This window comes from Hippoglossus stenolepis, chromosome 7 (assembly GCF_022539355.2).
Source record: "Hippoglossus stenolepis isolate QCI-W04-F060 chromosome 7, HSTE1.2, whole genome shotgun sequence".
In the NCBI taxonomy this organism is placed as follows: Eukaryota; Metazoa; Chordata; class Actinopteri; order Pleuronectiformes; family Pleuronectidae; genus Hippoglossus; species Hippoglossus stenolepis.
The window spans coordinates 18,488,509-18,514,827 of NC_061489.1; the positions used below are offsets into that span (position 1 = coordinate 18,488,509).

The window sequence follows — 26,319 nt, forward strand, 5'->3', positions numbered from 1 at the left end:
ACAAAAATCATTGGGACTGTTGTACACAAAATATCCCTCCCAACAACCGACACGTTCATGAAAACGCTTTACATCCATAAGGCCCGAACCAGCCCCAGTACAGAGAATAAGACACAAATGACAAACAAAGAGCAGAATGAAGAGATGAAACTAAACAGAAGTTAGCAGACAAGAGTTGTAGTGCAACGCCATGATGGAGACTGGACTGAAAAATTCTGAAATTATTATTTCTTCAACCCGGGGGTGCAATAAGACAATTTTTTTGAATAAACGTTTGGGTAAAATGATTCGTATAAAAGGCCAAAAACATATATACGCACACACACATTTTTAAATATACATGTTAAGCCATAATGAACTAATATCAGGCTGTATAAGAATCACCAGATGCACAATTGGTGATTTTTGTCGATGTAACACAAGACAAAAAATAATAAAGGGAGAATGATAGAGAACACATTATTATGTGTGTGTCAGGTATGTGTGTGTGTGTGTGTGTGTGTGTGTGTGTGTGTGTGTGTGTGTGTGTGTGTGTCTCAATAAAACACAAAGTCACTTTGTGCATGTGGTACAAACAGGTATGCCTATGTGTGATTTTTTTTTGTGTGTGTGTGTGTGTGTGTCTGTGTATTTAAACCACTGCATGCATTAGTGTTGAGTGTGCTGACATATTATAATTGATGAGGGATGGCGGTGCACAGTCTTGCCACGACTTTATGAAATTTAGATGAATTAACAGGTTTGGGATGAGTCCATTTGCAGACAGATGCTCCAGTAAATCACAGCAAGAAGTCAATTAGCCCTCTCCATCAGCCATATGAAGGCGAACTTCAACTACTGTAGCAGTCACTCAAGACCCAACCAACCATATCATTTAGGAAACATAGACAACAATCTGTGCAGTTACGTTTGTGCTATATATGTGCAAGAATAAACCTGAATCAGAAAACTTGAAGCACAAATGAGGTACGACAAAACATTTCTTTGACCGCGTTTCACCCATGACGAAACAAAAACACAAAAATATACCAGATGTACAGCGATGCAATATACAGTCAAGCATTACTTTGTGAAATTGTACATTACGAGACAGTTGAATGGGCATTTCTCATGTCGAGCACTAGCCCCTATGGTGACAAAACCCTATAGTCATCACCAGCCGCTCCATGGAAATGAAAAATTACATCTCATATAGGCTGCATGTATTTTAAAGAATACCGCAAAATGAAATTTGTTGTCTTAAAAGCACTGTGAAAATAATATAGACGCATATGTTGGGTTCATAAAAAGTATTCTCGCTGGAAGGAAATTGTAAGACCAAATTGTATTTTATTTTAAGATTTGATTTATTAGAAACTGGGTTATATGAATGCAGACCAGAACCTGAGCCTGTACACAGTTGTGGGCTCCGCAATAATGTGAGAGGACCGAGAAACGTGTCTCTGAGAATACAGAACACTGAAAACAAAAAGAATTGATGTTCTTACTAAGTCAAACTGCACATATAGACTGAGAATTGAGGATATGTCATATTAAACCACAGCAAATATAATAATAATAATAAAATCCTGCAAGTTCATACATCACAATGTCCATTTAAGCTAAAGAAAATCACTTTATACCTAATTTAACTGTGCCGTTGGGATACATTGAGCATTTTCTGTCTGTTTCAACACGGAAAACACAGTGGCATTTGCTAAATGGAGCTACTACAGAGCTGAGGTTTTGTCATATAGGGAGATGAAGATTTCACATTTCCTTGGTCACTATTGAGTTAACTCTCAGTCCACAAACTTGTCTATAGCACTCGGCCTGAGCCAGACAAGCGTAGTGTAGGCTAAAGGCCAGACAACATGGACTATAGAAAACATCACCCAGGTTTGCTGCAAGATTTTAAATAAATCCAGACGACTATAGAGCTGCTGTAGGTCTGTAGATGTTTATATGAGAAAAATGATTATCACACATTTTGGTCATTTATCAAATGATGCCCTGAAATAACCTTCACTGACTCCAACACAGAATAAGCGTATAAATGTGAGATGTTTACCATTTATGCTGATGGCTCCCCTCTGTTCCAACAGCACTGTCACAGAGGTATGCACACCACAATATTGGGATATTTTTAAGGTGACGCGCATGCTCAGTTGGAGGAGGGTTATGTTATAACCAATGGGCTATCCCAACGCTCAATGAGGTAATCCCAGCAGAGATAAGTGAAAAAAAATCAAATTATGCATACTGCAGTCCTGCAGAATAACCTGCTTCATCATTTAGCACGTCGCGTTAACGACTAAATGATCAATAAAGATTTGAACTGGGTCGCACATTTGCAAGGGAGGAAAACACAGCAGGCCTGTGAACATATAGACGTATAGATGCAGATCTATTTATCTATTTTGTGCAATTGAAACGAGCATCATTTAAATTGTGGAATAAATATATAAAATCGTTTAAGTGCAAAACTAGAAAGTGAGTGAAATAAAAACGCACTAGAGTTCAATTTTATTGGTGTTTTAAGGAAAGTAAGAAACGAAAATAGGAGTGTGCGGAGGACGACGTGCTTGAGAAGCGATGTAAAAATATTTTGGTTAAAAAATGGCTGCAGTGGGTGAGACACATTTAAGTAAAGTGCAGCTCTGTAAAGCTGCATGTGTAACTTTACACTTTTTCTATTGTCCCGTCTGGCAGAGAGGATTTTAAAAAGTTTAAATCTATCACGTAATAGTTTATTCTCTCATTCCTAATTTGTTTTAATTTGTTTTGAAATTAAGGAGACACGTACAATTAGAAATATACGTGTCTTCAGCCTCCATTGGTCGGATCACACATATTATATTTAAATATTTAATAAATAAACTGTAAAGCAGAGGAGATTTGTGCAGTAGTTTTTCTTTTACTCTCCAGCAACAGTTGCTTTACATTACGGGCCCATAGCTGATGACAGCTCCCTGACTCCACTGCTGCTGCTCTGTCCCCCGCAAACATTTGTGACTCATCTAAAAGTCACTTAATGATTTCATATAGCGACGACGTGCACGCTGCAAGTACACGGCACATAACATTAAGTGGCGTGCGGTGCGTTCACGTTTCAACGAGCCAATAAAATATGGAGGGAATATAGGAAACTTAATAGGCTGCTTGTCACTTGTGAGGGTTCACAAAGGTCCCCATAAATCTCATAGTGCAGAAACTGCAAAGGCAAACTGTGTTAAGTGTGTGTGTGTGTGTGTGTGTGTGTGTGTGTGTGTGTGTGTGTGTGTGTGTGTGTGTGTGTGTGTGTGTGTGTGTTGTGTGTGTGTGTGTGTGTGTGTGTGTGTGTGTGTTTGAGAGTGTGTGTGTGTGAGTGTGTGTGTGTGAGAGTGTGTGAGCATGCCTGTGTGCCGTGTGAGAAGAGAGTGAGAGTGAAGGGGGGAGTAAACTGTGAGAGGCTATGCCTTCGTGGTGAGAGGGAGGGAGGGAGGGAGGGATGGAGGGGGAAGGGGGGAGGCAGCTTACGGAGCAAAAAGTGAATCTCATTCGTCGTTTTGCTTCGAGATCAGTTGTTGAGGTTCTGTAGAAAAAGCGCAAGTGTTGTACAAAGTGCACGGCGGCCATATATAAGAAGAGGGGAAAAAAACAGATTAAAACAAATAATTAAATATGAGTAAGAGGCACCGAGCCGGCTGAGTTATAACTTCAGGAAAACTAAATCCCATGCAACCTCCACAGGCTTTACTGTAATAAAGTGCAGATTTACGCACGGGCCTATACCTCCTGCCCCCTCATCCCAAACACACACACACACACACCGACACACACACACACACACACACACACACACCGACAAACACACACACACGACGGAAAAGTCAGAAAACTCACCTTTTTCAATCTATAACTCTTTCTCGAGGAAATGTTCTCGGAGTGAATGCGGTGGGATGAGGGCGCAAGCAGGATGAAGGACTGATTTGAAGATTTCTTCTTTTTTTGGGGGGGGAGGGGGTGAGGGGGTCCGGATCCCCTAAAAAATAAAGAATGTGAGCTCCTTCCTGGGACAGGCTGAGAGGGGTGGTGGTGGTGGTGGTGGTGGTTGGGGAGGGGTGGGGGGGTGGGATGTGAAAGGCTCGGAGTTAAAAAGCGCCGCTTGAAGCACTCAGCGCGTCTCTGAACTTGATCAGATTTTATGTGTCCTGCAGCGAGTCAGCGGCAGCCCCTGTGAAACCCGCTCAATGGCACGAATTTTTTGGCGGAGGGAGAAGAAGAAGAAAGAAAGAAAGAAAGAAAGAAAGAAAAAAAAATTCTCAGGATATTACAATTACTGCCATCTTTCTTTCTGTCTTTTATTCCTCCGTCTTACACCCTATAGAGCTTTTTTGCACAAAAAAACAAAAAAAAATGTCTCCCCCCCCCCTCCTCCCCTTTCAAGCGGCTACAAGAAAGCCACATTTTGGAGCAGGGCCAAGTAACATCCAAGTTTTTGTGTTAATAAGAAACATAAAACCCACATAACACATATAAGTCAATGACAGATACAGATATATAGACAGATTGTTTCAAAAAAAGGTCCTGCAACAGTTGTAACTTTCCCCTTAAACTTTTTTTATTCCCTAAATAAATCCCAATCCAGTTTATGTTGCAGAATAACTGAGTTTCCGTAAAATAACTAAGTGTTGCACTAAAAAGTTGGAGCAGGAACCTGGCTGTAAAGCCCCTGCAGGCACAGGCAGTCCACACATTAGATTTGTTTTTGATTTATAAAAGTCTTTGGGAGTTTCTTCGGGCGCATAAATCAGCAGCGGCTCCATGAGACGCGCACCGGCACACAACACGCACAGGGATCCGCGCTATAGAGCCGCGTTATACCTGCAAAATAATGCCTGTAAGAGCCAATCACATGAAACCAATCGAGACGAGCTGCCATCTTCAATACCAAACGGTGCCAATCACCAGAAATCCAGCCAATTAACACCCTCCTCGGCAGTCACGTGTCGGAGGGGTAGCCGCGCGCCGATTGGCCGCCGTGGCACTGCCTCCCGAGTTCATTTATGTTCTGGGAGTGAGTGATTGACTTTATCAGTCCAAGGACATCATCCGCCTGGAAAGGGGGGGAAGTTTGATCCTCTTTCTCACGGATCGCAGTCAACGGGAGTTTTTTCTCCCAACTCTCTTCGCAGAGGATTTTCCCCGTTTGGCTTGGGTTTGGCTTTTTTTTTTTTTTTATTCTAGGATTTTTTTTTTTTCTCGCAAAAACGTGGTAAATCTCGACGCGGTGTCTGCAGCGTGCGCGCTCCGCTAAACTGGATTTTAATTTTGTTTTCTGTTTTCTCCCCGTCTCCTAAGTTTGCTTCAAGCTCATGACTATGCTGCTTGATAGCGGTCCGCAGTTTGCATCGTTAGGAGTGGGAGGTTTCGGGGGACCGCGGCACCACGAGATCGGCAACCGAGACCCGAGTCTGGGTCTGAATCCCTTCACCGATTCCCCCCACTCCGCAGCTTTCAAAATCAGCCCCGTAGCTCACGACATCGCCTCCAGCCAGACGTCAGCGTTCACCCCGCAAGCCTCCGGTTATGCAGCCGCCCTGGGACACTCTCACGGCGGGCAGGTGGGCTCGTACGGACCGGGTGCGTTCAATTCAACACGGGACTTTCTCTTCCGGAACCGGGGCGTCGGAGAGCCCACAGCGCCGAGCGCCCAGCATGGGATCTTTGCATCTTCGGCGGGGAGCCTCCACGGGCCGCCGGGGCTCACCGATAACCCCGGGCATCTGTTGTTTCCAGGACTTCACGACCAGGGGGTGAGTCACACTTCACCGAGCGGACATGTGGTTAACAGCCAAATGCATCTTGGCTTGCGCGGGGACATTTTCGGAAGACCCGATCCTTACCGTCCGGTCGCAAGCCCTCGGACGGACCCCTACGGGGCTCAGCTCCACAACTACAACCACCCCATCAACATGAACATGGGAATGAATGTGCCGACACACCACGGTCCGGGGGCCTTCTTCAGATACATGAGGCAGCCGATCAAACAAGAGTTATCCTGCAAATGGATAGACGAGAACCAGATGAACAGACCCAAAAAGACTTGCGAGAGGACTTTCAGCACCATGCACGAGATGGTCACGCATGTGTCCATGGAGCACGTCGGCGGCCCCGAGCAGAGCAACCACATCTGCTACTGGGAGGAGTGCCCGAGGGAAGGGAAATCTTTTAAGGCCAAGTACAAACTCGTCAACCACATCCGTGTGCACACGGGCGAGAAACCGTTCCCGTGCCCGTTCCCCGGATGTGGGAAAATATTCGCCAGATCGGAAAATTTGAAAATCCACAAAAGAACACACACAGGTAAGGCAACGACGAATCCACAGCGCGGCTTGTGTAGAAAATAACATTGTAAAGTGGGTCTGTTTCGAACGAGCACATTGTGTCTCACACTGTTTCAGGGTGCGTGTTTTGTGTTGTTTACAAGAAGAGCTTGAGAACTTGGGCCCACAGTCATCACGTTGAACTCTTCTTAGTCCGGATCCATAATTGTTATTCGTCCAGTTTTTGTGTATCTATTAAAACACAGGGATAAATGAGTGCAGGCTAAATACAACTGAAAATATAGGGTAGTGTACTTCTGTTGAGCAAGTGTGTCGTGTCGCTGCTCCTCGCACCGAGAAGTTGTGTGTTACATACAAAGATACTTGACTCACTTGTCAAGAGTTGCAGCGCCTTAGCAGCATTTTACGCACCGAGACTTTTGGACCCTTTGCGCATTTTGCCGTGCGTCTTCTACGATTGCAAATGTTCAGTGTGAGTTTTTAGGAAAGCCCCTGTTGATTCAGTGTTTACTACATAGGAGCAGAAGCTCCGAGCAGACCAGTGGCAGCGAGAAGGAGCAGGCCTCTTGAATAAATAAAGCCTGACAGAGCAGCGTGTAGTAGTGGAGCTGTATCCATTTCGCCCCCAAAATGTAGGTTACACTGTTATATAACTGGCTGCAGACAATTCACATCTCCCGACTCCACGCATGCAGGGTTTTCTCTTCTTTTTAACATGCGCTGCTGTGACAATGGGAGTTTGTTTGTTCGGGCTATTCGAGGGTGATTCACGGTTTGTGTGTGTGTGTGTGTATTTAATCCTGCAGGTGAGAAGCCGTTTAAGTGTGAATTTGATGGCTGTGACAGACGCTTCGCCAACAGCAGCGACAGGAAAAAGCACATGCATGTGCACACATCAGACAAGCCATACATCTGCAAAGTGTGCGACAAGTCATACACACACCCCAGCTCTCTCAGGAAACACATGAAGGTAATTAACGTCTTCATTACTTGTTAAACACGTTAACACACACACACGCACAAACACACACACACCACAGACAAGGACTTTATCACAACTTCAGGTAATTGTTAAATGCGCAATTGTGCCACTAACAAAAACAACACAATTGGAAATTGTACTAAACTATAAGTGACACCACAACTCTTGCTAAAAATAACTAATTGAATTATAGTAGATCTTGTGATTGAGTTGTAGACGTCTGCCATTCTTAAAACACTATAGTTTCACACCTTTAATTTAAAAAACACAGGCATCCCCATGATACTTTTTACTTTAAGACAAAAATAAATTTTGACTCAAGTCTTTTTTATTATTATTTTCAGTGTCTAGAAGTTTTCGTGCCAGTCTAAAGTTTTAAGTTCGAGTATTTCCGTGCATGTGTTCACTGCACAGGCTCCTTACAACATCCAGCTTGAATACGCATTTAAATTCAGCTCCCATCCATTAAAGCGCACAGTTGGGAGGCTTGGGTGAATGTTAAAACGCAGTGACTCACTCCTCATGACCTCCATTATTCTTTGTTTTATTCGCAGGTACACGAATCTCAAGGATCCGAATCCTCTCCAGCAGCGAGCTCCGGATACGAGTCGTCCACACCGCCGGTGCTGGTCTCAGCCAGCACCGAGGACCCGACAAAAACACCGCCGTCAGCCGTGCAAAACACGTCTGGCCACAGCGAAGGACTGGCACCCAACTTTAATGAATGGTACGTTTGAAGCCCGGGGAGCGAGCCCTCCCCTCAAAGTGGACCACTGGGATGAGGAGAAATGAGGATAATATTAATTAAAAAGAAACGTTAAAAACACTATTCCTGTTCACTCTATATACACACACACACACACACACACACACACACACACACACACACACACACACACACACACACACACACACACACACACACACACACACACACACACACACACACACACACACAAATCACACATCATCTCTCTCCCACACACACATACATACACACACACAAATTGGATTGGGACAAGAACAACAACAACAACAACTACAACAACAACAGGAGATGAGAGCAAAAGCCAGCAGCACGCAGGCCACGTCCGTTCTCAGGATCACGAAAAATTTGATTCCACGTGTTTTGAGGAAATCAGGATAAACCACGAAGAAATAAATAAATAAAAAAAAACCTTAAAAAAAAAAAACGTAATACTTTCTCAGTATAAATAAATGGGTTTTTTTATCTTTTAGTTTACAGATTTCAGAAGAAGAAAATTTGTTTTATTTTTCATTTTATGTATTTTCTCAAATTTTTATTTAAAAAAAGAATAAAAAAGGAAGATTATTTCATGCTGTTTTATATGACGGTGACACGGCTGCTGTCGCCTGTTCGATTGATTGTTGGAACTTCAAACAGTCTTAAGAAACGTGCCAAAGTCTTTGTCATGAACTTGAACACAGAAAAAAAACATCATAAATAAATATTATACTCGTGAATGTATTTCCTTGTTTGATGGGGTCGAATCTGTTGTCAACGTCCGTTTTCAGGTGGAGAAATGTGGTATTAGGTTACGATTGTTACCGTTGAATATAACGTTGCCTTTTGTTAATACCGTTGTAAATACATATCCATGATGCCATATTTATCAATTTGTAATTTAATTATGGGTATAAGTTCTGAAACTTAAATGATATTTATGGAAATGTTTTCTAACAAGAACTGTACAGTTTTGGTCATTAACATTGAACAAATGATAAACTCTAAAGCTCCAACATCGCGATTGTATCCTTCTGTTTTTTGTTTTCTTTTTCTTTTTCTTTTTTAACCAATAGGCCTACATGTGTCTTATTTGGATCGAAGAAATCATCTATATGAATATTATGGATTTGTCTATATATAATGCAGATATTTCCGTCACTTTTATTTTCTTTATGAGACCATTGACATGTAAATCATTGACTTTGTAGAACTGAGTTCAGTTGAGCTGAGAAGCTATAAAACGGTTCTGTTGATATCTTTATTTTTGGTTAAAATTTAAACTTTTCTTGTGTATTTTACTTTTATAGAATCAGAAAATAGATGTCAATTCGTAGCATAAACTCAGTACTGGAAAAAAAAAGAAGAAGAATAAACCCATCAGCCTATTGCACTCCTACACAGGTCTTAGGCGAGCGTGTGAAGGTCATGATTTCCAAATCAAGGTGACACTATTTTGAGTATTTCAAATTCGGGTCATGCACCCAACTATATGCGCCAGTATGGCACTCTTTATAGTTCCAGCAATGTCTTTGTGCAAGTATGTTTAAATGTGTGCATCGGCAACAATGGAACTGTCACAACACAGTATCTTCAAAAATAAAAAAAGTTTTTTTGTCCGTCAGCTTGCATTGTTTTAAATGTAATTCTTCTGTGAAACTAAGCGTGTTACTTGTTGTGGTGTTGCATATAGAGCAGTTTGATTACACATTTGCTTGTTTTGTGTGAATAACTTGTCAAAGATGACATTTTTTGTGTTTAACAAAAAATTAGTGGAAGGAATTCTAGATCTATGTGGGTTGGGGGGGGGAAATACGTTTAGTGGTAAAAAAAAAAAAATGAAAAGAAAAAAAAGCAGAGTTACAGCATTGCATTGTAACCTATTCTCAAGAATTAAATATTATGCATACACAAAGTATATTGTACTCATATGAGAACAATTTCAGACCACCAGCACTACTTTTAAAATAAAATGTAAAAAAATGGTACCTCGTGACAGTGATATATGAAATAAGTTTATTTAAATAATTTAAGGAATATATGTTTTATATGCTATTTTCTATACCTTAATTTAAAAGAAGTACTTTTTCTTATTCCCACCACCTTTCTGCCCCAATGTCCAGAGGTCAGAGGAAAAAAAAAAAAAAATCTGATGTATAAACACAGCTAGAATGTGATGTTGTAACACTTTCTGGGAGAAATGGGTCACACTCCAAGTTATTCCTGAAGAGCAAAAATGTTTTACTGATGAACTGTGTCACTGTGCCACGTTGAGGCAAACCATGTTACAGCAGCAGGCCTATGCGTTCAGCTTATTCAGCGACCAGAGGCAAGAGGTTCCTTGTACTTTTTAGGCTACTGTATGTTGGTTGATTTGTTTTACCAACTATTTATGAAGAAATGTGAACGGAAATTTTGACTGAAATTAAAAAACGACATTATGAAAAGCGACTGTCAGACTGCCACGTTGATTATTATTATCATCATTATTATCATGTTCTTCTGCCTGCACCTTCACGCATGTGGCAGACACTGTGTGCCATGCTGTGTGTATCAGACTAATAGGAGTCACTTGAACTTGACAATGATTAAGGCGCCATCTTAGTATCTTTTCTGTGTGCATGTGTGTGTGTGTATGCGCGTGCATGTGAATGGGAGTGCTCGGGGGGGTTAAAATACCACTTCTTGACAGATAGGTGCATGGATCATCCCTCAATGGCTAAAACAAGTTGCATGTGCAACTTGTTTTTTTAATGAGCGCTTACAAATAATAATGGTAACGTGCAGATTGGAAGACGGGCAACTGAGGACACTGTGTGACCGTGAAAGTCGAGTGGCACACATTGCCAAACGTGTCGCTGCCTCAGCGTCTCCCACTACCCGATTAACAAGGAGCCGCTTCATAAAAACAACCAAAGGAGTTACCACACATCAATGGACGCCATAATAAGCATTTAAACGGCGAAAAAAAAAATCAGCCCGAATCACAACAGCAGCTCATGCGCAGGCCTGGAGTCTCTAATATTATACGGTGTCATTTATCCAGTAGTTTTAGAAAACAATAAATTCGGGGAACACAACAAATGAGCGTATTGTGTTTTTTCAAAGCCTGCTGTAAAATATAGACTTTGCTGTTTTACTCCCCAGTGAGGAGTGTTTTTACACCCACCCCCCACAAGGTGCTTAAAATCCCCCTCTACCTCCCGACTCCCTCCTTCATCCTTCAGCCATTAAACAGTTTTAGGAATATTGATTCAAATGCTTTTTTTTTTTTTGTTGGTACTTTTGCGCAAGCGCACACACTGCGTTCTGTTTGATTTCATTTCTTTTCACCCCCACCCTTCGCTCCTCATCCCACCCCTCCTCCTCCTCCTCCTCTCTGCTCGTCTAGTCGCACATTTCAAGTTCCTCCTCTCAGACACCGTGACGTCAAATAACCGGGACCCGGCTCTCTCTCTCTCTCTCTCTCTCTCTCCGAAACACGGCGGGCTCACATGGAGGCTGCATTTTTACGCAAGCATCTGGGATGTGCCAAACGGAGCAGTGGCTGCGCTCCGACCTGATCACCGGGAGGGAAGAGCCAAAAATATGATCATGACATAAATAAAACAGTTTCCTATTTGCATCTTAACACGGATCAGCCCAGTTCTCCCAGACTGGCAATATTCGTGTTCATCTCAAACGAGTGGGTGAACTGTCATTTTGCCAATAGCTCTTCAGACTTGGTCTGTGTTTCCCCTTCGCCGGGAATAGCCCGTGTTATTGTCCCTGGCGCACAACACAAGTCATCGATTAAATGAGAAAACAGAGCGAGAGATTTAATCCAGAGGAGAGAAAGAAAAACATGAAATGCTCCTTTCTGGTGGATCCTCGGTGGATTAGAAAACAGTGGCGGTCACGTGGAGGCAGTTGTGTTAAGACAAGCGGCTGTATCACAACAGTGCCCATCTGGAGCACCCTGGCTCCGAACCGCGCTCATTCATCTCCACTTATTTTATGGATTGTTATACTGAGCTGCGATGTGTGAACCCGGAGGATGGCAGCTGACTGCTGGCAGCGTGCGTGTAGCCTGTAATCTCTCTCTGGCTACAGGGTCCGCTTGCCTTGTGCTACTACCCCGAGAAGGGGAGGCAGCGGGGAGGGGGAAAGGGAGCCGGACTGAGTTGTGCTCGTGTAGCTCGTGGCTGAAGTTTGATATCGGATTGATTAGTCAACCCCAACCCCTTCAGCCTACCTTCCTCCGTCTCCTCAGCCGCAGAGTATTTGCTGGCTAAGCGGGAGAGCGCGCTCTAAGAGGATAAACCGACACAAGCAGGTCCCCAACGCCTTTTGTCACGCAACGGCGGCTGTGATCTTTATAAAAAAAAAAAAAAAAGTGGCTATTTTATCATTCATCGATAATTTAGTGATTATTAGACGCAGCATGCATCCGTGAATTAAACAAATACAGTGGGTAAAAACTACAACTTGAACATGCACATTTACGCGTGACACTTTTATTTGGCAGAGAGTGAGGCCGTGCAGGGTTCAGAGTCTGGCTCAAGGGCACTTAAGAAGGGCACTTGGCCTGAATCTGAGACAGTTTGGATAAGGGGGCTGCACATGCACGTCGTGTCTGCAACACACCAGGGTGTGTTGATTCCCCCTTTTTCCCCAATAGACGAGATGAAAACTGAATCCTCTTGAATTAAACCAGTCGCCAGACAATGTGTGCAACATACAGGTTTCATCTGTTCACATATAGCCACGGAACAAGTTAACTCGGTGGATTACAGTAGATATGTAGGCCAGCCGTTTCTTTAATCAAGACATTAAGCCTGCACGCATAACCAGAATAGTTTGCCCCTAAACGCATCATGACAATTAGATTGGAGTGAGATGGATATGAGGCATCACGAGGTAAAAACACGGCTTGATAAACAAATAATCACATATGAGTTCACATACATCTGATAATTGCTTTGCGAGCGCGGAAGTGGATGGGCTCGCCAATTATCGATGCGTATTTCACCTCCTTGAATATGCATTCCCAAAGTACCTTAATCCGCCGGTGTGTTATACCTTTAACGCGTTTCATGGCTCTTGTGATGCAAACTGATTAACACAATGGCTTTGTCTTTGAGTTCAATTATTCTTCAATTGACTCCTAACACACATTTACATACCAACTCACACTGGCAGGCCTGCACTGTATAGCCTGCAGGCATGTGTGCTGATGAGGAAATGAGTGAAAGTGGACATAACGTTATTCGGTGACTTCATCAGACAGCCATACCTAAATACATAAAATGTCTATTAGAGTAACACGGCAGTCACATTTATAGTGTCTGCTCCTGTGGATACAAGCCAGTGCGCATGATGGATACAAACGGTGCCAAGGGGCCAACAACATTAGATCTATAGTTGAAGGCGTCATCCGCGCACACAAGCATCCACCTCTCATATTACAGTATGTCCACACTTTAGGCTCAGAGACAAACTACTAGTGGGATGTCCAACAGGAGACAGCGCTAATTCCCCAACATCTGGCCGGGTGTCAGAAACTTGATGAATTCCTCATCAGAGCAGGCGCAGGAATCAACGCTAATAGGTCCCCGGAGTGAGGGCGCCGGCAAACGCTCACTCAGCAAAGCAGATGTTCGGCAATTGTGCTTCGCGTTTGTCTTTTGACAGATATAGTTTCAATTCTTTTGAGAGGTGGTAAATGAGCGATTGACGTCCCGTGAATGCCCCGTTGCTCTGCGGCCTGGCCCTGCGCAAAGCTGGCTCAGTAACTCGGCAACACAGTGGGTGGAGACTTATGAACCACTGGACTGCAGGTTATTGGAGAAGGTGTAGTGTCACATTGTTAATACACATCATATACTGTCGCCATCTGCCATTAACTTTTTAAAAACTCGACGAAACTCTGTGCTTTTTCGCTTTATTTACTTCACGTGTAATTCAATGCTTTTCAAACGTTTCACCTGGGAGGCTCCTCGTCTCGGGACAGCCTCCGCCTCACAGGACGAGTCCTGCCCCGAGGGGACGGACAGCAGCGCTCACATATTCATCGCCTTTTCAAAATGAAGAGGACAATGCTCGTTAATGTCCCCCTTTCCCCCCCCCCCAAAGACAATGAATTAGAATTGGAGAGCGCCTTTACATTATTTAAAGACTTCATTCATCCCTTTCCGTGCGCCTGCGCAATGCTCTCGATTAAGTTCTGAAGCGCACCAAGTTATCGAAAGGGAATGAAAAGGACGCACATGTGTCTTAATACCAACATCCGTAATACATGTTGCACAGGCGCAAGAAGATGTATCCCGTGAGACAGAAGAATGGATAAATGGATGGATGGATAGATCAACTGCATGAAGCAGCATGACTAAATGAATACACCGTCTATAGTATTTGTCCCTTGACAACAATAAAAAATATGTCACTACTACTACTTCACAACGAGAAACAAAAGTGGCCCATATCTCTTGCACAATTCCACTTTGTGTCCCAGAAATGCCACTCAACGCGAAAAAAAAAAAGGCGAGCTGTGCACGGTTGCATAATGTTTGCGCAATCTTTAATCCGTTATGGATATGCATGAGGCAGACGTAGCACCATGAATAACAATCCGCTTGATCCTGCAGCCGCCTCAGCACGTGCGTGCGCGATGCCTGGCATCACACAAACAGAGGAAGAAACAATCGAAGATAATTACTCTTAAAGATATTGATTTCCCCCAAACTTCCAATTCAGGCAGGTGGTGAGGAGGATTTTTTTATATTCAGGAGTAGAGACCAGTCACCTTTGTGTATATGTGAACTTATGGAACACGTCATGGTGAATAGTGTCACACTGATGATACTCATTATAATAAAGTGTCAATATTTCATTGCAAATAGATATTTTTTGATTATCATATTTCATGAAGACTTCCTGTCACCTTTTTGGATTTACCTCTTCTCCACTGCCTCCATTTTTCCTATGATTAACCCTGGTGCTTCCAATGTATAGACATCACCGGCTGTTGATAGCCACCGTCTGCCTGAATACTGGGTAAATACTGAGTATTTAACTGTTGTGAAGGATGAACAGACCCGTTATGATTCAGACGTACATGGTGCTATGTTGGCACCTTCTGTGGAACTAAATATTCTCCACCAGGCATGATGAAACTTTCTCAGGAGCAGCCTCGGGCCAAAACATGGCTGCAGCCGACACACTTCTGGCCAAACAGTTGCTCATAAGATTGCAGGAAGAAAATAATACATTTCATTCTTCCAATAAATAAATAAATGTGACAGGGATGCAACATTTGGTGCCTCACTTGACCTCTGAAGCTGTTCAGTCATGTTGACCTTGAATATAAATATCTGACATAAGTGCAATTTGAGGAGCACAAGAAAAGAGGTTAATTCAATTTTTCGCCACAGACATTTCCCAGTTTCTTGACTAAATTCCCAATTTCCTTCACAATTTCAACAACCAACAAAATATTTAAAAAACAATTTCATTTTAAATGAACCAGAAGTGATTTGTCGTGCATCTGCAGCATCTTTCGAGGAGAGAACTGCAGCTTGGAACCAGGAAAGAAATAATTGTGTGTATGTGTGATAACATCTGAACGATACAAAGGCACTGTTGTGAAGATGAGAGGAAGCATGATGCATAAAGGCAAACAGAAGCCTGAGTTCAACAACAACAACAATGCAACTATACAGCCTGGACTATTCCATATGTGACGCTCAGGCCCTTGTGCCCTTGTTAGTCCTGCGTGCCCGGAGGTGAACGTACTGTAACAAGATGTGTTTGGGTAACTGGGCCTTGCAGGACAGGACCAGGTTTGTGGATGGGTGGCAGGGGTTCTGCTGCTAAAGGGGGGATACACAACAGCTGTGTTATACAGGTTTTCAACAGCCATAATAAAACGTGTTAGACATAGCACCAGTTATTTTCTTCTCACTTTTCCACTAATCTAGACTCGACTCTCCCACTGTGCCTTTTGGTCCAAACCATACACCACCGGCTCATATTTTCACAGCATTAGACGCACTATTATTCTGTGGTTTTTGTTCTTTGGGTATTTTCGTGGTTCTGCGTTCAACTACATCAACAGACCCGAGTCGAACACATTTTGTCTCCAAGAAGAATCAACAACCAATCCCACCACGCTGAGAAACAATACAGCGTGATTGCACACCTTGAGTGCGACTCGCCTACTGGACAGCACTGATTGTTGTTTTTTCCCCCTCTTTTTATTAATGGTCACCATCCTGGGACAATAGCAGGCGAAGCTGAGGGTACAGAGGAGGGAGGAGGAGAAAAGGGAACCAGGTAGGAGGGCCTGGTGAATGGGGGGGTGGGATGGGAAAGCCAGGTGCTGGTGGAAATTGGCAGGCGATTGCCAAAGCGACCTCATGCCAGGATAATGCATGGGGCCATAGGTGTCCCCCGAGCCAATCCCAACCCTCATGCTGATAGCTTTTCAATGCCTGTGGGACAATCTCTGCAATAATTGCTTTTCCTGTTTCAATTCTGGTCTGAGGGCCAGTAACAAAAGAGAGGGGGACTTTGTTTCTCACCACTGCTAAACTGTGTGGCGTGTTGTATTTGTGGGGCCATTCTTAGTCACTGTGTACTTCCAGAGAGGACTACAATTTATCTGAGTGTGTTACGCAAAAAACACCTGAGAGTGGGTTTGAGTTTCGATATGAAATAATACCACAAATCCAGCAACACCGAGCGTGCTGCTGCTGTCAGAGTCCGTACTGTACACGGCTGCCTGTGATTGGCAGACGTCTCCCTAATATATTGCACATTTTCCTTCAGGACACCTTTGGGGGCCGAAAACCAATCTCCCGATTTACAAAAAGTAACATAGCCAAATATTTTCGTTTGCATCTCTGAGACACCCTATCCATCCTCTGCTATGATGACCGATGACATATTTCTCTCCTGGTGCAGGGAGTGGAGCTCAGCAGGCCGGGGAAACCTAAAACCTCTGGCCTCAGTTCTCACAGAACTCTGAAGTAGATGGAGGGTTTGACTTGTTTCTGTAAAAACAATAATAATCATTTCTTTTTATGTTTTTCCTTCATTTTCTCAGCACTTGTCTTACTTTATTCTAAGGTATATATATTTATTAATTAAAATATGACATGCGATACAATAATTACAGTAGAATTAAACTTTGATAGTGTTGACACTGGTATTATTAAGTTCATATAATTGGCAGATATATTATCATCCTTATTATTAGTAATTTATAAGATATAATAATTTAATTATTATCATATTATTTTATGTTTTTTTTGTTTGGTAATTTCGTGGTTTGATTTTGGCACATTTAAAGGCTAAAGAAACCTCCCTGGCCTTTTCCCCCCAGCCGGATTAACCTCCCGTTTAACGTCTTGCATAACTCAAAATAAGAGGGAAAAAAGAAAATGTGCGCACTTTCTAATTATTAACGAGCCACTTGTCTTGTCCTTGAAAAGGTTTGTGCGCAGTAAAGTCAAAAAGAAAGAGTTCAATCCAACCAGGGCTGATTTCTATGGAGGAGAGAAAGGAAAAGTCTTTTTATAGATTTAAAAAGTAAGCGTTGACTATGCAGAAATATATATATTTTTTTAAAGTGCTGCGTCGGCAAAAACGAAATTAACTCGACTTTTTTTTGCTGTAGAATAAAAGAATAAAAAAATCAGCGTTTCAAAATTCAGAGCTTTTAACTCTTAAAATGATCAGCAGCTCATTGTCAGGAGTTTTTAATCGATCTAGTGCGTTTGTTTTATTATTTTACGCACAAAATACGCAATTAAATGTAACGTATTTTAACAGGATCTCTCCTATAAATAAATAAGTAAAGTGTGTGGGGCGCAGTGGAGCTGCGTGCGCGTCAGGATCCACTTTAACAGTGAGAAACGTTTCCACGCAGCCAGTTTGTTTTCATTCTTGCGCAGCATCAATAATGTATAAGCTCTGCTGTCTGTCAGTCACACTTCATATGCCGTCCGTCATACATTAGACATGAAGGTGGTTGGGAGCTCTTGTAAAAGGTGATATTATAAGACTTGACGTTGGGAACAACCTCCAACGACCAAGTTCACACCTTGAGATGAGATAAAGAACTTGGCCTGAGAAACAAAGCAAAGAAGAAAAAACGAGCTGAATGTGAATAAATAAGTGAGGGAACTTACTGGGGAGTTTTTGTTATTTAAAAGAGTTGTTTTTTTAGAGGAGTTTCAGTGGTGAAATGACTCCTCAGGTTTAAAAAATCTGTGCATGAGCTCAGTTTCATTTCCAGCGTTTTACAGTCAACTTTATGTGCTGGAAGACACCAGAAAAAAGCTCAGCACTCCCCTGACTGTGTTTTCCTTTTGATATTCTGCTGAACAGTGTGCCAGTCCACTACCCAGTTTAATTTGCCTTGTCTTGGGAATGATTTCTTTCTGTATTACCTAAATAAGGTGAAATCTGGGGCACGCAGACTCTCTTCTGCTTGTCGGAATCAGTGAAGTGTGAAATTGCAACACCAGACAGCCAGGATAATAGCTCAGAAGGGGGCTAATGTCCCTGCTACATTCACAGAACATTTTTATAATGACTGAATTAAAAGGAAAAAAAATATAGATTGATGTTATACTTAGTTTTTTTCACTTTATTCCCGTCTTAGCGTTTTGTGGCTGCACTTGTCCTGTTTGGATTAAACGGTGCAAATGGATTTACACCGAATAATGCTGTTTTTTAAAATGGACATAACCTGAGCAGAGCGGTCTGGACTCTCCTGGCTCTGATCCGGGCCCTTTAGGACCCTCGTCCATCAGCCTGCTTTGTCAATGGAGAGCCGGTTGGAGAGAAATTATTATTGAGTGCTGCTCATCATCCATCCAAAGTCACTCCCATATACGTGCCCACAGAGAGGAGACACACATTTACACTCTCAAACCTCTCCCATGTCTGTCCTTATAACACACACACACACATACTTAGACACACACACATAAATTACATGGGGATTATTGAGACATGGTTCTGTTCTGGGAGAGATGTCACCAGCAGGGTTGCCTGATTTGTCAGGCTTTACTTTACCCAAATTCGGGTGGTAACACGTCTGCTTTTAGATCATTCCAAATAGCCCCCAAATCCCTGCGACTCACCATTTACCACTCCCACTGGTGCTAAATCTAATCTTTCCTCTGACTGGGGTCACCATTCTGGTGGTCTTAGTGTTTCAGCCACTGGACCAACTCAGGCGCCGCTGCCGCCGCCGCCTGTCGCACACCAGCACAAACACAGCTGACACAAGGAGAAACATTCATTTTCCATACATGTATTGAACCAGACAGGCTGGAGGAATCTCAACACGATCAGGTAGATCAGTGTTGGACTGACAACAAACTTTTCTACACACTAGAAGTCAGAGAACAAACAGCCGGTCGAGGATTTCTCAAGTTTAAATCATAAAAGAAGAAAAAACTGTGGAAAGTCAACAGAAAGTTCATAAACTCCTGGGAAGCCACAGCACCTACTCACAAACACAGTCACAGTAAAGTCAAACTAATGCTTCCTTCACGGATGTTGTCCTGGTGCATGATGTAAAACTGTTCGTGATAATCCAGGCTTATTCTCAGACTCAGAACTTCATGAAATCTGCCTAAATACGCGTGTTTTCATGTTCTCCCGAGTCCACAAACTAAACCCAGCCCTCTTCATTAGGAAGATATAGTGTTTTTAGATTGTTTTGATGTGGTTGGTGAGCAGACGGACCATTGGCTAAGCATTGGAAAGAGCAGACAGACAGACAGTCCAAGCGGTTTAGCCTTGTTTAAAATTATTAATCCACTTCTAATTCCAGCTGGCCCCCTGACAGCATAGAACCCTATCAAAAAAATCAGCGCCTCCATTGTGAGGCCTGGCAGAAGGGGACTGGGTGTATTTTTTCTGCTCCAATCAGTTTCTAGAGGTTGGGCGATTAAAAAAAAGAATCCCAAACCCCCTCCCCTTCCTAGCACAGCGGGGGAATAACGGAATCATTAATTCCCCATTAATTTCAGAAAAGGAAAAAAAAACGAAGCGTCTACTCGATGTAGAGCCGAAATAAAAAGGCAGGAGTGATAGGCAGGAGCGACAAGTGCCCGAAAAGTGGAGAAGGGCCACATTCCAAAACTCGACATTTCTGTTTGGGGAATTTACAAAATACACCATAAATGTTAAACTTAACATTCATTATAAAGAAAATAAAGAAAATACAATCTTTAAATGTCTCATGGAGGCAAAGGGACGTGTTTTGAGGTATTTAAGTTGATTTATTTCCAGTTTTTGACAATGATCTTCATTTTCTTTAATGAAAAATACATTTTAAAGTGCTTGATATTGAAGCAGTGTCTGTTTGGGATTGGTACGTCAGAGGTCATTACTTGTAATCCGACAACGCAGCAGTTTTCTCGGTTTGGAAAAGGAAGACGCCTCAATAATCAGACGTTAAACCAAACACAGTTACACTAGGTCTGACACATACATGTATATTTAGATACACACCTACAAACACCTGATGTTTCACAGGACAGAACAGGATTATGTCGGGGGTGTTTAACTTTGGATTAACTAAATGACAACTGCAAACACAATGGGGGGGCACCTTCAGCTGCATGCAGATGGCCATTGTTTACCATTAAAACTCCTGTATCTGGTTTGTTGAAACTAACCTGCTGGTTACCCTCAGCTGGTGGTTCTCTAATGCAGTTTGTCTTTGTTTGCCATGATGCTGCTGGTGACCACTCCCCCCCCCCGACACATCACAACTCACCTGCCGCGTGGCAACGGACGATTCAGTGTGTAGGTTAACTCGTATGATTAACTTATACTTGGATAGCTTAAGTCCTTTTATTAATGACGGGTTTACATTGTTCTGCGTAGCCCCTGTGCAAGCTGTTCATACATACGAGGATGTTCCGGGCCGCTAACCTCACAAGCGGCGGGGTGGGGTGAGGAGGATGAGGTGGCGGGGTGGTGGGGGGGGCGGCAATGTCAAATCTCTGAGGGGACAAAGAGGTGGTTCTGCTCCATCTCTCCCAATGTAAACACTATACCACCACACGCACGCCGGTGTACGAGCACCCGGAGAGAGGATGGGTTTTGATTAGGAAGCATGGCCGGGCCCCAAAGTACCGGCCCCTATCATCACCCTTTCATGAATCCACGCACACACACACACACACAGAAATACAAATGCACAGACACACACATCCGCAGGGCCATTATAGCTGTCTCTGCTCGGAGTGACAGCCTTTCATATCTGTCTGTCTCCGAGCCAAGTGGTTATCATCTATACACCCAGCCATTAGGAAATGTCACACACACACACACACACACACACACACACACACACACACACACACACACACACACACACACACACACACACACACACACACACACACACACACACACACACACACACGCTCAAAAACACACACACACCACTTTTTCAGGAAAGGAGGTTCAATTAGATGTAATCAATGGCGGATAAGTAAAAAGCATTTCAAAAAATTCAATGCTTTTAATTTTAAAAAAATTGATTTTTCCACTAATTTCTGCCTCTCTCTTCCTCCCTCTTTCTCTCGCCGTCTCTCAGGGTGACTTTTGAGCGCTCGGAGATTGACAGAACAAAAGAGATTGTTGTGGAGATACTAATTATTTAATGAATTCTTTATTTATTTTAAAAGTTCCCTGGGTGGCGATGTGCCCAGACTGTTACAGTAGATGGAAAATTACAGGCTGGGAGACAGTGAGTGACACATGAACAGAGGCTGAGGGGCAGGGGGTGGGCCGTGCCATCCAAACATGCCCGTGCCCTTAAAGCCATGGCAACATCCCCCCATCCTGCTCAACCCCCTCCACCCGATCCCCTTTAACCACACCACCACCACCACCACCACCACGCCTCCCCACCACATTCCCTTTCAACAAAACTGCCACTGCCATATTAATCATGTGTGCTCACTTCAATCCAGTGTCAGGGAGGTTGGTTTTTTTTTTTTCTCCCCACAAATCCCAATTTTTCCCCCCAACTTCCAATTTTCCAGAAACAATCCTTAAAATGACAAAAAAAAATAACAAGCCAATTTCCCTCAGCAAGGGGCCACAGGTCCACTACAATGCAAACGGCTAAAATATCTTTTCGACACATAAATGATGTGTCCTCTCCCCCCAAAAACCAATAAGTAGGGCATGGGGAGAGTAGGCCACTAAAGACCGGGTCATTATTGATTTGACAAGTGAGTGAATAATTTATCTCTTGTGGCAGGCATCAGCTGGGACGTTTACGACTAGCCTACTACTGTTTCTACGACAGACGTATCCCAAATCTGACCTTTCCTCCGTCTCCTCCACCAGTCTGTTATGTGGTCTAGCACGCCGCTACCCCATGCTCCTCCTCTGTCGGCCTTCACAGGAACTCCTCTTATGGTCTGTTCCTTTCAATCCCAGATTTTGTATGATTTCCTCAGTCAAGTGCTGCTTAATTTACGATCATTTCCAGCTTCCCTGTAGCTCTTGGCCAGCGGGACACAAGGACAGCTTTATGCATGGGTGTAATTCACACACTCGCTGGCAATGGCCCCAGCAACTGCCTGCAGTACAGAAACGTTGATTTACACACTACCTCGGCAATAGAGGACATAAGAAAACAGATAGTTTTGATTGGCTGAGTCACGTTCAAAGCTGTTGCCTGATAAACACAGATGTGAGAGCTGAGCTGTTAATGTAAATCAGACGTCCCCCTGTTCGTGCCAGGCCCACGCTGCTATAGGCGGATGAATAACTGCTAGTTAGTCAATGACTGCAACATGCACAGTAGTGCAAATCTGCTATAAGTCAATCTTGTTAGTGCGAGCAAAAACACAAGGGGGATGAAAAACGGCGTTTGTGGTGGTAACCTCACTAAAAGGTCGCAGGCTGATTCCAGGATTTAAGTCGCTAATGCTCGGTGACCATCGGAGACTAACAAATCACCGGCACAACCATGACCTCAGTTCTCCTCCTTGATTCCTTTAAGTAAGTATCACTTTAACACAGGCAGTTGTTTTTATTCATAAAGTTACAGTCTCACAGGTGATTCCAGTCAAATCTGAATTACATCAAGTCTTTGACACACACACACACCCACACCCACACACCCACACACACAACTTGTAAGAGAAGGAGTAGGAGCTGAGTAACCCTGAACCTATCCCATCTGTACACAATAAAAAAAAAAAAAGAGAACTGGAATTTATTCTACAATAAAGGAACAGTCATGCTCTTGAATCGAGCTCTCAGGATGTGTCGAGCACAAAAAGGCAGAGTTAGTTTCAATCTGTACGCGGACTACCTGCTGAGCTACCAGATCCCCAGCGAGTGTGAAGTCAAGCAGACTGCATCTCTGACTCACGCTGCCTGCCACCACCTCCACGCTGCATCATGATTTATTCCACGACAGCGAGAGGTTGGGACTGCGAGATTAAGACGCGTTGTGCGAGAAGCCTGACACTGATCACCTGGAGTAAAAAAACATGTAGACAAGTCCTTAAGAACAAACACACACACACACAGCTGCTGTTGCGTGTACATAGTTTAGCAACAACTATTCAAGCGTGTACGCGCACACGCACTAGTGTGTGCGCGCAGCCTGTCTGTCAGAAGGGGTAGGACGCCATAAAGAGTGTCAGAGGAGGGTGAAAGATTTATGTGCTCAAGCTGACTGTGACCTTTTGCTGTTTGTCCATATGATATCACTCAGAGAGGAGGAAACCGTGGGACTCCTCAGCCGCAGTCCTGCCACTCGGCATACCAGTCTCACACTGTGTGCATTTCAGGAGCACCGGCCTCCGTCTAAGAAGCACAGCTCTATACTCATCTTCTCCATTTTTTCCTCTCCATGAAGCAGGATACGAGAGAGCAGCTGTGCAGATTGAAAAAGTAAATCGCTTTTTTTTTTATCTTGGCTTTTCTTTCTTTTCCCGCACGTTTTCTGTCTTTCTTGCTGCCTTTCTTCTATCTGCATCTCTGCGCGCACACACACACACACACACACACACACACACACACACACACACACACACACACCAGGGGCCACAGGGAACTCCAAGTTTCCATTCATGCTTCTCATTATCGGGGCATGTCGGTATTTTATGAGGCCGTGTAAACCACTGAATTACTGCACTTTAAAATGCATCCTGACACTATTACGTGACCACGTTGCTGGAGAGGCCTTTCATTGCCGGAGCGAGGACCTAAAATGGTGGACGACAAAAGAGCATGACTTGTTAATTATTTTTAACTACCGGATAAAAATGATTATGAAGTAAGCCAGGATACACGAACGGCCGAGGCCACGTCATAAAGTGACCCCCCGTCTTTGGAGACAAACCAACTTTAGTTTTAGAGGGGAAACGTGAACACACACCGAGCTGAACAACTCACTGTCATGTCTACTTGTTAAATTCCCTCTATTCCATGTGATTAAAACAACTCGATAACACAAAAACACTCATATCTACTAATGAGACATCATTTCCTGTTTGATTAAAAAGATGTAAAAGGAATCTTCCTCCAGGAACGCACACAGGATTTTTCAAGCTCGTGTCGGCTATTAACAGATTATTATAAAAATGATCAAATAAATGTAGCGACGCAACTACATTAAATCCATAATGCTACACCGAATACACTGAAATGATTCCCTTCTTTGGTGTATTGCGAAATGCTTTATTAATTACAGCAGTAAGTGAAATCATTAATCCTGACTGTCTTTTCAATTTGCTAAACCAGCATTTAATTAAGTGATTCTGTCTTTCAGAGATACATGGAGTTGTACAGAGAAAAATCTGAATCTGAATGTGTGTGTGTGTGTGTGTGTGTGTGTGTGTGTGTGTGTGTGTGTGTGTGTGTGTGTGTGTGTGTTCCAATGTGCCAGAAGAGATTTCATGCTACCCTTTTTTTTCCCCTCTTGCATACACAGATGAAAAACAATTTTATTTTTCAAAATAGTTGTCATCACAAGTAAAAAACACAACAAACTGTTGTCGCGGACAGCCGCTCTGACACTGACAGACTGTTACATGGGGCAGATTTGTGTCCACTTGCAGTATCTCAAAGAGTTAATTCTGATGACAGATGTCTCACTGCTGGAGGACATCACGTCAGATTCACCGGGGGTAGAAAATATTCATCAAACACGTCGAAGGGGACATTTTTAGGATTGTTGTATTTTTTATAATGATGACATAACTTGTCACAGAAAAAGTTAACAAGTAGGTCTCCATCTCACACTAAACCCTCTTATAATGCTCATATCATTTATTTGACCGACGCTACTATTTTCAGAATGCCCTGGGGTTTTCATGTGTGGGTCTGGGTATACACTGTTTGTACATTTTTCCATATGCACATTCCTGCCTTCAACACACACACACACACACGTTACAGTAGGTTGTGCGAGCATCTCCTCATCAGAGAGCCACAGCGGCGCTACGGCTGAGGCAGGAGCCGGCTGTCGGCCGACAGAGCTGTGACAATAAAAGGTGGCAGACCAGTCAAAACAAGCCCCGTTCTTCCGAGCGGGGCCAAAGTGTTGCTGAAGAGGTTCTTTTGAGACACTCTTAATGTGGTAAAGTGATCTCCTCCACAATTGGGACACTCCAAGAGGCCATCCCTGACAAGCAGAGCAAAGCAAAGCTCCCTCCCCTCTCCCCGCAGCCTTGTCAGTTTCTATCTAACCCCCTTGGCCCAGATTCTGTGAGGAGATATCCCCCGTCACACGAGACCTAAATCCACAGAGCAAAAAATATGAATAAATCTATCAATATAAATAGAAAACCACTTTTAGAGTAACTATATTTTCATAATAATAAAAACTTCAGTTCAGTAACTAATCTAAATGCGGTTGAATCTACTCTGGGCTGATTAACAACATATTTCTCTTCCTGTTACAGCCCCTGTGGCTCAGCAGCGATATCACCTGTGTTATTTATTGTCCGTGGTGTGGAGGTGGTGGTGACTTTGTGTCCGAGCCAGTTCACCACGGTAACCTCTGTGGGCTCATGTGAAAAGGTTGTGACTTTGCGGAGAAGCAGCCTGAATGAAACAGGGGCCGAGGTTGAGAAAAACCCAGGCAGTGCCCAGAACACGACGGCAGAGCCCAGCTGGCCTCCTGACAATTTGGCCGACAATACCAGCAGACTTAGCACTCACTTTTTACAAGGGCTGCCTCAAATTGCTTCTCCCTTTCTCTCAACGCGGCACTCACAAAAGACAGAGTGGCAAATTGA

At 43.3% G+C, this 26,319-nt stretch overlaps 1 protein-coding gene and 1 long non-coding RNA gene across 4 annotated transcripts in view; one reads left to right on the plus strand and one right to left on the minus strand.

The window, feature by feature from the left end:
• Positions 1-26,319, minus strand: part of LOC118112562 — a 79,527-nt gene that overhangs the window by 29,700 nt on the left and 23,508 nt on the right. The window contains exon 1 of one of the 3 annotated variants that reach the window (XR_004697243.2): positions 3,865-3,993. The exons of the other annotated variants lie outside the window; for them this stretch is intronic. This is a non-coding gene — a long non-coding RNA (uncharacterized LOC118112562). Of the gene's footprint in view, positions 1-3,864; positions 3,994-26,319 lie in introns of those variants that run through there. 3 annotated transcript variants of the gene reach the window in all.
• On the plus strand, positions 5,045-10,486 carry zic3 (zic family member 3 heterotaxy 1 (odd-paired homolog, Drosophila)). The gene is made up of 3 exons (XM_035161959.2): positions 5,045-6,327; positions 7,115-7,278; positions 7,845-10,486. The coding sequence occupies exons 1-3, from the start codon at positions 5,337-5,339 to the stop codon at positions 8,025-8,027; spliced, it is 1,338 nt and encodes a 445-aa protein (XP_035017850.1). The 5' UTR covers positions 5,045-5,336; the 3' UTR covers positions 8,028-10,486.